Source organism: Myotis lucifugus, unplaced genomic scaffold (assembly GCF_000147115.1).
Source record: "Myotis lucifugus unplaced genomic scaffold, Myoluc2.0 scaffold_1, whole genome shotgun sequence".
NCBI lineage: Eukaryota > Metazoa > Chordata > Mammalia > Chiroptera > Vespertilionidae > Myotis > Myotis lucifugus.
This window is the reverse complement of record NW_005871049.1, coordinates 14,716,997-14,731,768: the sequence shown is the minus strand read 5'-3', so window position 1 is coordinate 14,731,768 and position 14,772 is coordinate 14,716,997. Positions and strand designations below refer to the sequence as shown.

The 14,772-nt window shown below is 37.1% G+C and overlaps 1 protein-coding gene across 5 annotated transcripts in view; it reads right to left on the bottom strand.

The window, feature by feature from the left end:
* Positions 1–200: 200 nt before the first annotated feature.
* The window catches only part of GAB1 (GRB2 associated binding protein 1), a 118,000-nt gene continuing 103,428 nt past the window's right edge, over positions 201–14,772 (bottom strand). For 3 of the 5 annotated variants that reach the window (XM_006081728.3, XM_023754691.1, XM_023754701.1), the window contains exons 7-11: positions 10,308–10,397; positions 8,553–8,646; positions 7,307–7,430; positions 4,751–4,873; positions 201–2,622 (exon numbers count right to left, since the gene is read on the bottom strand). In XM_006081728.3, coding sequence (XP_006081790.1) covers positions 2,464–2,622; positions 4,751–4,873; positions 7,307–7,430; positions 8,553–8,646; positions 10,308–10,397 — 590 coding nt within the window. In that variant the 3' untranslated portion in view covers positions 201–2,463. The remainder of the gene's footprint in view (positions 2,623–4,750; positions 4,874–7,306; positions 7,431–8,552; positions 8,647–10,307; positions 10,398–14,772) is intronic. The other 2 variants (XM_023754703.1, XM_023754697.1) reach the window with 1 other exon arrangement.

The following is a 14,772-nucleotide window of genomic DNA, read 5'->3' as shown; positions in this document are numbered from 1 at the left end:
GCACTTACATACGTTTGTGTGAATCAAAGTTTTGACAGCATGCAAATAAAACAAGGGATAGAAACTGCTGAAGCTTTTCACCAGCTATCGATAACCCCACTTTCATATCCGTGTGATTCAGAAATGGACTAAAATAAATGAACATAAATGTGAACTTCAAACGCATTTATACTGATGAAATAAACTTTTCAGGCTTTCGGTATTGGGGGTTACACAAAATTTTATTTAAAAAAGATTCTAGGCTAAAAATGTTTGGAAAAGAGTGCTCTACAAGAAACTGCCTTTTAATTTAATTTGTTAATACAACGTTCAACATCTGAGACAAACTTAAGACATTTCAATTCTTAAATTCTTCTGCACAATGGGAACATTTCTACAAATCAGAGTGCTACAGATCTTCAAAAATGGTAACTTGTAATAAAAAATTACACTAAAAAATTCTTAACTGCTTAGACTCTTTCGATAGGCAGCTTTAAACAAGATTTCTATTTTTTAATTAATATGTGTATTGTGTTTTAATCTCAAAATATGGCCCTCCTCCACATAACACAATTTCCTATCATCACACACCAAACTGCATTGTGTTCAGGCACATTTCAATGATTTTAGATTCCATGTTGTGGTTTCAGTATGAAACAGCTTGCACACGCCAAACTCAATCTCTTTTTATTAAAAAATCCACCTCAAAATTCACTTCTGGGTTTTAGCCTTTGTTGAAAAAGAAGCAAACATTTAAAAGCATCAACTGTTACTAATCTACAATTCATCATCTTGTTATGCACATTTTTAGTTTGTGGATCAGGGAAACAAACCCATTATATTGATTAGGCACAGAACTATGGCCAGAGGCCAGATATCAGGGCACATCTGTGTACTCGGGCAACAGAGGTCTGAATGGAGGGGGTCTTGCCTTAGCCATGGGCACTGCAATCTCTATGCCCCCTCTAACAACTGATAGTAGATCTCAAATCAACACGTGATTGTATGTCATTTAGTTAAAAAACAAACAAACAACTCTGCTTTCTAAATTACGTAGCAAAGCCAAGACAGATACATATAATTGTAGCTTCACTATAATTTGTGGTCTTGATATCATGTATAGGTGAGACAGAATTATATGATTCCTCTGGTGGTTTCAGATATCTGGTTGAAAGAGGTCCATGACTATAAGATTTCACATTATAGCAAGACTCTAATATTTCTTGAACTGGGACAGTGAATATAAATCACAGTACAAAATCCTTATTTTTTGTGTTGTTTTTTTTTACTGGAAAAGCAATAGGTGCTACATATGAGAATCACTTACATCTTTTTTTTTAATGCAGGTATAAAATATTAATTGCATAGGAATTTAAATATAAGGCTAAGAAGAATATTAAGTAAAGTTAAAAAATCATAGAAAGGGCACTATGGTGTCAAAAGACAGAATTTCATTCTTAGAGTAATAAATCTGAATTACTGTCTAATTAAAAAAAAATCACAGTATGTTGCTATAACTAACAGTGAATGTCAACTATGTCATTAATTCCAAATTGGAAATCAGGACTAACAAGAACAAACTAAAGCTCACTGTCTAAACCTGATTGGTGTATTAGCACATCAGTGCTTGGTACGTACCTGATTAGTTACATAAACTACAATTTGCAAATAATATAAAGTTTAATACATGTTAACAAGTGTGAGAGCACATCATCACCTCGTGCCATCAGTGATCTGTAGGCTTACTTGGTAGTGTAATTATTCAGTCTTTCCGAGGTACAAGATCCCACCCGGCAGAATCTTCACTCAGTGAACTAAGAACACTGTAATTAACAAAATATAATAAAGTTCTACACTGAGAACTAACTGTACATGAACCAGAGAACCAGGTCATAATAGTAGTATACATATTATCCTTAGCATTTGAGAAAGCAATGAATGATGAGTCCAACTGTACTCTGTAGTTTAATGACTTCCACCTGCAGTTTCAGGTAGAAAGGCAAATTGTGAATCTACTTTCTCATCTTAACATTACACTGAAGTTTAAAGAGAAATTTACAAACCTACAAGTAGCTTAGTTAACTTAGTATTGCCATCTAGAGTAGTGTGAGGAAAAACAAACACTTCCCAAAGGGAATTATGTTAAGGTACATTTGCGAATACCCCAACCAATGTTTTAAATGGAAAAGTGCAAAAATACAGTAATACTACAAGTGTGTTAACTATGGAACCAATTTTTTTCTGGGAGCTAAACAATACCATTTCCCTACATTTTTTTTTTTTTTTACAGGTTATGAACTGTTCAGATACCATAAAGCACCAGTGACAGTGTAAATTGCTTGATTATGTCTGAAAGGTCCTTTGACTTCAACTAGAGTAAACTCTTCCTGGATCTACCTGGAGTTTAAGTGTCAAGTTGTCTTCAAACAGGATTTATCTTTACAATTCCGTTCTCTTTTGTTCAGACACAGCAGAGCAATATATTCATTTCACACTCTTGGTTGGTGTGTCGGATTCTGTGGACTGTCTCCCGTCTGTCCAGGCTTCTCGGGTGCTCTTCAGAGCTAGGGTCTTCTGTTGGTCAACTACAACATAATCCACTCTCTCATCTGCTACATTGCTTCCTGAGCCGCTGATCTTTTGCTAGAAAAATGCAAATTAAAAAAAAAAACTCATAAATTTCCACATAGAAAGGAGTGCTTCTGAGTGAAATTTGGTCTTAAGCCCTGGCTGGTATGTCTCAGTGGTTAGAGTGTCAGCTTGCGCACTGAAAGGTTGTGGTTTCAATTGCCAGTCAAGGGCACATACCTGTGTTGCGGGTTCAATCCCTGGCCTCAGTCTGGGTGTGTGTTGGAGGCAATCGATGTGTCTCTGTCACATCGAAATCTCTCTCTCTATGTCTCTCTCTCTCTCCCCACCTCTCTAAAAAATCAATGGAAAAATATCCTCAGGTGAGGATTAACAATAATAACAAAAAATTCAGTCTTAAAACACAGATAAACATGCAGAATAAATAACTCTTGAAATTCTATTTGGTCACACACACAAAAATATCACCTCAATTTAACAATGTTGTCTCTCTCTTAACTGTACATTGTTTTTCCTTACATTTAAAATTATCATCTATAATAATAAAAGCGTAACATGCTAATTAGACTGGACGTCCTTCTGGACAAGCCCGGGTCCCGGTTGCCTGCCGGTAGCCGGAGGGAAGCCGGTGCTGGCAGCCGGGGGAAGAAGGGCCTACTCTTGCACAAATTTCGTGCATTGGGCCTCTAGTATATAATAAGAATTCAAACTAATGCTCCCCATCACAGATGAAATTCTTATAAAGTAGGGATAGCAGACACCTGGTTCATCTTAAGAGACACAATTTGCTTCCAGAACCCTTTAGCCTTTAGCTTAAGCTTAACTTTTTCAAGTCCTGAGAACATGTGTCAGTGCTTACTTTCAGAAGTGAAGAAAAGTTTTTTTGAAAAGCAGTATTTTCAAGAATGACAAACTACACAGGCAGATGGGCTGGCCCTCTTACTCCTAAAATACAACTAAACACTAGCTAACTTAAAACAAAAATAATAATATTATTTTTTAAAATATATATTTTTATTGATTTCAGAGAGGAAGGGAGAGTGAGAGAAAGAAATAGAAACATCAATGATGAGAGAGAATCATTGATGGGCTGCCTCCTGCACGCACCCCACTGGGGACTGAGCCTGCAATCTAGGCATTTGCCCTTGACCGGAATCGAACCTCGGACCCTTCAGTCTGTAGGCTGATGCTCTATCCACTGAGCCAAACCAGTTAGGGCCAAAAACAATTATTAATGCATTGTTGGGCTTGCTAGACAATAAGGAAAATACCCAGGGTGTGAGGGAAGCAGAGGCAGCAGAGGTCTGCTAAATGGTAAAGGCAGTGCTGTCTTTAGGATGGATGTCAATCTCTGCAAGATTAGGAGGCGCTGGGTGGGAGGGCATGCTGAACCAGGTCTATTCTGTTTAAGTTCGGGAGCCCTGAAGGGAACTGACTTGGTCCTAGCATGGGAGTACCACTGCTTCCTAGCAGAGGCCAATGCAAGATTCCCACAGAGAGCCTCGGCAAAATGAATTCACAATAACAATGTATAAAACACACAAGGGGCCCTAGCCGGTTTGGCTCAGTGGATAAAGCATTGGCTTGCGGACCGAAGGGTCCCAGGTTCGATTCCGGTCAAGGGCACCTATCTCAGTTGCAGGTTCCTCCCAGGCCCGGGCCCTGGTCAGGGCTCGTGCAGGAGGCAACCAATCGATGTGTTTCTCTCACATCGATGTTTCTCTCAGTCTTTCCCTCTCTCTTCCATTCTCTAAAAAGCAATGAAAAAACATCCTCGGGTGAGGATTAAAAAAAATAAAAATAAAACACACAAGGAAACAAGCCATCAGGAGTGCGAATTAGCAAAAACAATAAGCACACAGATTCAGACCTCCAAGGACTTCAGATATTGAAATTATTGCATAAACATTATAAAATATATATGTGTGAAATGCTCAAAGGAATTTAAAAATAAAAAAGAGAAAATATGAAAGAGGGATAAGAGGTACAAAAGATAGCATGAGAAGTTCTAACTAATGTCTAATCAGAAACCTCAAAGAAGTGAATTGGTACAGTTTTTCATATGGAAAATAACACAGTAACTAATAAATAATAATACAAGAATAAACTCTATGTTTCACGTATTCACAACCGTAAACCGACTTCCCCCCACCCCGTATTTACAGAATGAGCTTTCACTTACTTTACGAGGTGGTGTGGATTTCCCAGAATCTAAATCTAGATCGAGGTATTCCACTTGTTTGTCTCCTTTGGGCTTGATCATAGGGCTGCTTCCTCCATCAAGACTGCTACTGCCAAAAAGATTCTGAAAGGACAATACAACAAAATCAACTGCCAAACATTCAGGAGACATATTGCTTTTCTCACTTGCCATCTACTAAATCCTAAATATTTATTCCAAGAGGACATAGCTGGAAAAATGACTGCTTAGAAAACTAAATAACTTTTTAGGATCGAGGAAAAATAAGTAATGTCTAAAAAAACTGATCAAAACTTACTTTAGAATAAGCTAAAAGTAGTGTCAAAAGTCAAACTTGGTTCAAACCAAGACTGGGATGTCAAGCTACTATAAGTTTTGATAGCTCAACCTGAATATATTAAAATGATATATGTATTCAATTACATATTTATTTATTTTAAAATATATTTTTATTGATTTCAGGGAGGGAGGAAGAGGGAGAGAGGGATAGAAACATCAACAATGAACGAGAATCATCGATCGGCTGCCTCCTGCATGCCCCCTACTGGGGACTGAGCCTGCAACCCAGGCATGTGCCCTTGACTGGAATCGAACCCAGGACGCTTCAGTCCTCAGGTCGACGCTCTATTCACTGAGCCAAATCAGCTAGGGCTCAATTATATTTTTAAACTACAGGATCCGTATGCACCTTGCCTTCAAATTAAATTTTTTAAAAAGTTCTATATTTTATTTAAAGGCTTTCACACTGAAATTAGTTTAGAATAAGTATGTTAATGAAAGCTTCTAGAACAGTGGTTCTCAACCTTCCTAATGCCGCGACCCTTTAATACAGTTCCTCATGTTGTGGTGACCCCCAATTTCATTGTTACAAATTGAACATAATTAAAGCATGGTGATTAATCACAAAAACAATATGTAATTATATATGTGTTTTCTGATGGTCTTAGGCGACCCCTAAGGGGTCGTGATCCACAGGTTGAGAACCGCTGTTCTAGAATAATGACCCTATTGGCAAACTGTATTTTATTTCTACCATCTAGAATTTTTACCACTTAATTTCCTGTCTTCTCTTGGTCTTATCCCTTCCATCCTAATAGGATTTGTACAATAGTAGGCCTAGTCTCTAAAAAAAAAAGATAAAGAAGGGAGATAGTGGACAGCAATTTTTGCTAAGGTTAAACAGAGTAAGCTGTGATTTAGGGCAAAGACAATTGCTAGGAAAACAGTTTACCCCTCATTTGTAAGCAGGGCTGCTGACAGGCCGTGTGCAATGTTTTTGTGAATTAGAAAAAGATGCTCTCCTTCCTCTGGGGTGTCAAGGCTCTGTGCCAGGCCCTGCCGCGGGTGAACGGGACATGGTCTGGGTTGCTCGACAGCTCGTGAGTGCAGCCTTTTGTACACACTACACACTGTAGGCAGGGTGATTATGCAGTAACCAATCTGCACCACCGAATGTGATGGCTCTATTAGCAGGAACAGATTTTTAAACCAAATTTATCAACTATTCCTAATACAACATGCAGGGGACAAAAAAATAAGCAAGTTTTGGTACTCAGTACAAACAGCCATTTTCCTCCTGCCTTTTTCCCCTAATTCATAAAGAAACTGATTTTTTCCTCTAAGTGAGGCGATATTTCATTCTACCATAAAAAATCAAGCAGGTGTGTGTATGTGTGAAAATTTTTTTGTATTCAAATGTGACCAGTGGAAGAACCTGTACCTGGAATTTCCCTAATTGGAAACACCTAGAATTCACAGTATCACAAGGCTATGAAAGGACCCAAGAGTTCATTTGATGTACATGTTTAATGTCAGTAAGTTGTTCCCAAAAAGAATTTCTCAGAATTGCTAGGTAAACTGTTTTCTAATTATTACTAGAACTGGAAATTTTTTCATCTTGAAGTATTGTTAAAATTTATGCCCCTATTTGCTCCTGATCTAATCTCAATTGGGAACAGCTTGTCACTGTGTTCTAGCCTTTAGCCCAGTGTTTTCTCAAAACAGTTTAGAAAAACCCTAAGATTCTAGGAGTTATTATGAGTGTTCTGCGAATTAGAAGAATAAAATAAAAACAACTTTGTTTTCCTAAAATTATTTTAAAAGTGTGCAAAATTATTGAACATATTTTTGTTGTTATTGTTACATAACAATATTTGTCTTTAGTAATGATGTATTTGTCATTCAAATTTCAGGAGTCACATTAAGGGCTCAATTCACGAATGCTTGACTTTGGATCTGTGTATAAATGAATAGGCAGCATCCAGTATAAAGTATTTTCTTGGATAGTTTCAAAAATCAAGTACATCCTACAAAAATTACAACTAGAAGCCTTTTAAAATTAATTAATTTTATTTCTACTTTTTAGATATTGATATTACACTTCGACCCTCTACTGGTTTTAGACTTTAGCATACTATTTTTAAAAAGCACTAACAAATTGTCCTTTATCCTTTTTCCTTAGGTATAAAGCAAGATGTAAGGATAAGACTGATAGACTGGGAGAAATAAGAGAGAAGTTAAGATGAAGACTTTACATACCGAGTCTTCACCAGATAGGTTTGGGTTCATGGGTACATAATTCTCTTCACTATCGTGTGAGTCGCTGCTTGAGGTTGTGCTATGCACTGAACCCGGTCGGGGAGACATGGGAAACCTAGAGGAACTAATTACAAAAATTATCATTACAAACGCAAACCCTGACAAAGTTTCTAAAACCACTTCCAAAATAAAAATGAGTGACAGTTTCCATTCTTTCAGAAATTCCCATTTGAGTTTATAATAATCTATTTACACATTTATTATAATAAAAGGCTAATATGCACATTGACTGAATGGTGGAACGACTGGTTGCTATGACGCGCACTGACCACCAGGGGGCAGACACTCAATGCAGGAGCTGCTCCCTGGTGGTCAGTGTGCTCTCACAGGGGGAGTGCCACTCAGCCAGAAGCCCTGAGCTAGGCTCCAGCTAGCGAGTGCAGACTGTGAGAGAGCACAGGCTGGGCTGAGGCCCCCCCCCCCCCCCCGCCCTTGTGCACAAAATTCGTGCACTCGGCCTCTAGTTTATTATAATCCAATTTTAGCACACATTCAAACACACAACCAATATTTATAGCTACATTGCAAATGTAGATTTTGGGCACCAAATGATCTGTGCAAAACAAAGAAAAAGTATTGTTAGGGATTTCGAGGATAAGTAGAAAGTCAAAAGATATAAAAAGAAAAGGTTTATGAATTTCCATTGAAAATAAGTATGTATACCAAGAAACATGAACACATATTCAACACAGGGTGGTAACCTTCATATATTCATTTCTTTATATACATTTAAATGAATCTTAATTAAATAAGTTCCACAAGAAACTACCATATTTTCCATATCACTTAGTTCTTAGAAATTTCTAGCCTCATGAACACTTTACACTCTTAAAAACTATTGAGAACTCCAAGGAACTTTTGTTTATATGGGTTCTAACTATTGATATTTACCATATTACAAGAAATATAAAAAATTTTAAACATAAGAGTACACAAATACACATTCTATTTGCTCTCACACAATTTCATCTAATATTATGCAGCCTCTGGAAAACTCCAGTGTACACTCATGAGAGAAGAAGAGTGGAAAAAGCAATTGACATCTCGGTATCTTAATGAAAACAGTTTTGATTTCACAGAACCCCCAAAAGGAGGCTTCCCAGACCATCCTTTGAAAACCACTGTTCCAGGTACTGTATTTTCCATTATAATGAACAACCAAGCTATGTATTTAAATAAGACTTACTTTCGAGCAAAACTTCTAGTGATGGGAGACCTAACTGGGGCTGGTAATTCTTCCCATTCTGGCAAAGGTTTTATTTCTAAAGGTGCTGGCTTGGCTGGAATAAAAGAGAAAAAAAGATATTTTTAGTATACAGAAATTTGGAAAACAAAACCAGATCCTCTCCCTATATATTTATACGTTATAGACAGAGTACATCTAAGACCAACTAGTTTCACAGACGAAACAATGTTCGTGGATGTTTATATGATTTGCCCAAGATTACACAGCTAAACAATTAGTGACAAAGTTAATCAGATAATGTTTCATGATTGTTGACTGAAAGCCTAAAGCTCTATTACAAACATGTTGCTTCTTAATTTAAGTAAATATTTTATGAAGATAAACTAAATGATAACAAAAGAGAGTAATATGATGCAATTCCTTCACAGTTACTTGATTTATACTTTTCATGATTTCCTTATTTTATTTTTACCTAATTTTATCCTTAAATATGGAAATTTAATCATCTATGTAAAAATGTTCCAATTCTTCAATATTAAAGTATCAGTTATATAATTATACAATAAAATAATGTATGAAAAGCATTAAATACAAAATTTTGTTAAAATAAAAAACAAACAAAAAAATGAATGACTAAATTTTCTAAATTAGTTCATGCTCAGTCTGGAAACAAAGAAAACAAAGCGATAATTATATCTTTAGACTCAAATTCAGCTCTGAGAAAAGGTCATAATCAAGCAATTACCTCTACCAAATTAAGTAAAAATAAATAAATGCTAATATTCTTATTTGTTTTATTTATAAATGGTCTTTGCTTATTTACCTCATTATTGTAGTGACATTAGCTATGCTAGTATAAACCACAGAGCTCTCGGCCCTTCACATCAAGACTGAAACACTTCAGAAATTAATTAAATGAGCAGAAGAACTAAAATAATATTATTTGTTAATGTTAATTATATTTTAGGAAACTATTTAAATATACTAGATAAGTATTTGTCACCTTTCATCCTGCCATTCTAAATTAAAAATTTTCATTTTTCCAGGTTTCCTTCTAGTCTTTGTCCATATATGTGTACTTTTAACCAACTATGTTATAATTACCATTAAACAATAAAATAAGTGGTCATTTTAAAGGGCTAGGTAGATTCACTGGTGCTCATAACGAAGTATTTTAACTCAAATACAAAAAACTCAATGTGATTTTCTAAAGACTAGATTGATTTAAGTTCAAGTTAAAATAATTTTGCTCATCTATACACTTACAATGGACATGTACAGAATACTGTGCTGACTGAAAGTATTCTTTAACTCTTATATTTCCCTTTTTTTGAAACCCAAAGGTTAATAGCAGTTTAGTTGTCAAATTCTAAGTCATAGCATAAAACAATTAATCCATGGGAATGAGTTTGCATTCTAGCTCAGAACAGAAAACATACATTATATATAAATATAGAAGACGATTGGAATTCACAAGCAGCTCACAAGCTTAAAGAAAACAATGTGTTGAAGCCTAAAGGGTTAAAAGAATGCAAAAGGACAAGACTGATTATCACATATTATCAAGTGCTTAACATGCTGCTGTTAATGGCATAACAAGGAGACTCATTTTATATTACGGGAAGCATTCATTAGAAATAACATGCTGGGAAGCTTTATTTACAAAAGCAGTGGGATTTAAGGCTCTATCTTTACTTTTCACAAAATAATTAAATTCCCAACGCCCCATCCAGCATGCGGTGCTAAAGTACATACCCTTTCTTCTCGTAGCAAAGTCACGTATGGTTTGTGAATCAGTTCGCTCTAAACCATGGGGTTTGGGTCTTAAAATTTTAGGACTTTGACCTAATTGGTAAAAAGAAGACTCTCTTAATATGTTATTTTTTAATGGGAAAAAATGGATTCTGTAAAAAAGCAACAGAGCCCTGAGCAGAAATGTTACATCTCAAAAGCATAAACAAAAGTTCCTTGGTGGAGACTATTTCAATCTTGCTACGCATCCCTCATGCTCAGTCCACTGGAAGAGAGAAAGCTGCATGCAACAACATAATATGCGAAGTGTTACAACAGGTGGCAGGGTTTAGTGGGATAAGTGGCCCAGTTAGTTATCTTTATTTGTGGGAAGGAGGAAAAAGACGTTCCATGTTAGCTCTTCTAACATGCCTTAGAAAACTGGGTCAAATAAAAAACATTTTAAATCCCTCAGTCAGATCTCAAGTGCGTCTTTTCTTTAAAGTTTGGTGTCCTAATAAAGTACTGAGGCCTACCTCCTTCCTCAATATTAATTTGGTGGAGGTATTTTCAAAAGTCTAATCTGACCATTCCTTCACCTCCTGACCAAACCCCTTCTAGAGAAGCAGGTGGATGCTGCAGTGCTTGCTAATCCAAGACCAACATTTGTTTCCCCTGGACACTCAGTGGGTGTCTGGTGACATCATTTTGCACGGATCAGATGTCTACATTCTGGAACTGCTGAGGGTCTAGCTTCAATGTAAGGATTTAAAAACACAAATTCGTTCGCCATTATTTTCTTTCCATGTAATCTCTGGCACATACAAGTGATGAAAAACCTGGAAAAGGCAGGGTCAATACCCAGCAGTTGGCTTCATCCTTTTTCCCACATGAAGCCTGGATGTCAGAGTAGCAGTATCATTTGAATAAGTTACTTAAACTACTCTATTCTCAATGGCACCAAATTTTCTTTTTTTCATGGCATTTACAAAGCTGAGTTGACATCTATTAGACGGCAAAATAAGAATCGATGATATCTGCACCTTATCTACTCAAATCTAAAAGTTTCTTAAAATGTGATTGCCTAGAGCCCAGCTGTTGTGGCTCAGTGGTTGTCAACTTATGAACCAGGGCACATGCCTGGGTTGCGGGCTTGATCCCCAGAGTAGGGGATGTGCAGGAGGCAACCAATCAATGATTCTCACATCACTGATGTTTCTATTTCTCTCTCCCTTTCCTTTCCTCCCTGAAATGAATAAAAATACATTTTCAAAAGTGTGATTCTCTAGATGATAAAACATGAACATCCTCAAATTAACTAATTTTCTGAGTTATGCAATTAATACACTGAGTTAATTCAGAAATGACGCAGGCCTACTTTAAGATGTGAGTGCTAACATTTTGGGCCATGATCCTACCCCTAGTACTGACCTATCCAGGGCCCATGCTGGCCGGGCACTTTTCTAAAACAAAAGGGCATGTCAGCTTTTTATGCTTCTCCAAAATAGTGTATTTCCATAAGAAAATACATTTATTTTAGAGCTGAAAGGCCTTTACAGCCCAAACCCAGCTTCTTCATTTTAGGGATGAGATATCCTTGAAGAATGAAAGGAGGTTAAGTGACTTGCTCAGGTCACACCATGCTCCTGTACGATCCCATCCTGTACCTCTCTATCCTTTTGGGAAATAGAGAATCTTAGAAAATCAGTGTTTAGCGTTGCATTTTGAACTCCTCAGTTGGTTGAAATCTTACATCGACTTGAATGCCACAGATGGTGGATATGTGAGTGGGGTGATGTTTAAAAATTACAAATTGCTTTTAGAGCTACTTTTGGTTTGTTGGTGCTTACTCAGTGTGTTCTCTGCCCGCCTCCTTTTCTAAAAGACCCGCTTTCATTAGCTCTCAGCTTCTGCCTGATTTTTCACTGTGGTTTATCTAACAGTGGGTCATTCCTTACATTTCTCAACTTTCACCCTTGGCATCTTACCTATATTTGTGGTTAAATAATCAAGGTCACATGACTTCTAAATCTACCTAGTTTTGATCTACGTACTTCCACACTTCAGCTGTCTGACAGGTCACCTCCAATTATCCTTCCAACATTTGACACTGAGGTCATCATCATTTCTCCTCCAAACCAATGCCATCTCTCAAGTACTCTCAAGGGTACTCCTTGTTTTTTTTTAATAGAAAAATATGGTATTGAGTGAGATTTTTAAAGTGCCTTTAAAACATTTACATGTATTTTCTCAGCATCCAGAGCTTAAGGTTGACTCTAGGAGAAAAGTTGGAATGTGGATAGGTTGTACTGAACTGTGCTGAGTCACTGAGACATTTTGTTAGCTTTATTTCTCTCTATCCTTCCAAACTCAATAAAAGTCACGCCCCATGGTGTAAATATGCTTGTCTTGTAATGTCTTCTTCTCCTTCTAGGCAAATACTTGAATGCTTTTCTGACTGTTGAAGGAAGGTGTGAAAATAAAGAGTAAGAAATAAGAAAGGCAAAAATGAACCAATCTGAAGATAGACTGATTCTCAAATTCGGAGTGTAAACGGAGGAACTCATTTGAGCCTCGACTTTTAAATCCAAGGCAGTTATGACTTGGCTTTAGCTGGACGAGGTTGGAACAAAAAAAGTGACTTTTTTTTTTCATTTGGCAAAAAGTGCCAACTACTGCTGAAATTCCTATTGTGCTTATCTCCCCCAGACTGTCAATCTCTGGATCATGTGTTTCTTCCTTATTTGGAGCACAGTTTGGTAAACCTTAATCTCTGGTTCAGATCTCTGCTCCAGATCCTAATCCACATATCTACAAAACCACCCGCATGGATGGTCTGCAGGCGTTGGCACTACATGTTCAGAAAGGAATTTATCCTTTGACTCACCACCAACCTGCTTCGCTTCCTATACTCCTGGTTCCCACAGCAGATCTCTCAGGAGTCGCTCCAGATTCCACTTTCTCACCTTCCTGTATCAGGTTTACTTTATACTTATACTGACAATGTAATTGTTTGTTTTCATTCACCCAAGAATTAAAAAAAAAAAAATCTGAAAGTCTGAAGTCCTTCCTTCCCTTACTAATGTACACGTTAGTTACCTGCTTTTTGGGGAGCGGAACTCACACTGTGTGGCTAAATGACTTCCACCTATACTGCACGTGCCCTCAAACTTTAAAAATCACTGTAAGTCCCCACGTTGAGGGAGCACGGAGAGCCAGGAAAGGCCTTTCTTATTTGATCATCTCTAAATCAAGGCTTCAAGAACCCTGGATTTGGAAAACGAAGGCAAAGCACTCTCCGAGAAAGATGCTGAAAAAGGTATAATTTTAAAATACAATAACAATATTTTCTATCAGATCATTCAATCTTAGAATGAGCTTCCTAGGGGCCAACCTGATTATATTATTCGCCTGTATAAAACCCTTTCATGAGGTACTCAGAATAAAGCCCAAACTCATTAGCGTGGATCATAATACTCTCAGGATCAGGCACCTGCAAGGCATTTGGCATTCATTCCTCCATTCTTACTTTCCTCCCTCCCTCCCACCCATGACTGTGCCAGCCCCATCTCCCCTCTTTTTAAAGGATCTGGGCATGCTGTTTATTCTGACTAGAAGATCCTCTGCCACCCTCCCCTCCTCTACCATCATTTAATTGCCACTCACCCACTCAGACTATCCTCAGGGGAGCTTAGCTAACAGTGCCAAGAGCTTACCTCAACCACAGCCCCTTCCATGCTAATTATGATAATGTGTTTACTTTTCTCCCTCCTCCACTGAAGGTGAGCTTCTTCAGGGAAGCCATCTTTCCTTCCCCCACAAGACCTAGCAGAGGGCATGGGTAAGCTGGTAGGCACTGAAACCTACCATATTTAAAAGCTGTGGTGTGTAATCTGATCAATGTCATAATTTTTTGTTTGTCCTTTAAGAGGTAAAAAAGAGTGAGTGAATGTTGTTTTAAAAGTTGGTCATCCCCAAATACGGTCACGGCAGTCACATGAGGTCATTTCAAATAAGCAGATGCCATCTTTTTTGCAAAATCCATGAACTTTCAAATATTATTTTAATAGGTACTGCCTCTACATGCATTCAACTCAAAGTGGAATTATTTATGCTCCTTCGAACTTTAACAGATTATGCTATTTCCAGTAGGCATCTCAAAATTCAGGAAAGAAAAATAATTTACGTTATTATTCTCTGCTAATTCCAAAAAGTAGTCAAGGTAGCATATGAAAAACTTTCCCACTTGTTTTAATGGTCTTACTGTATAGAGAATAATAATAATTATACTGGAAGGTCCAGAATGTTTAGGGGGGGAAAAAACCCCACATGTAAAGGCTATGCCGTAAAAATACACTCCATTTTCACTCCCTTTACACTGTAACACCAAACAGAAACCTAACTGAAAGTCAAACTTTAACACTTGTTTATTAAAATCTAGTTATTTTTACCAGTGTCATTCATCCATCTTCCACTTATTATAGCATAA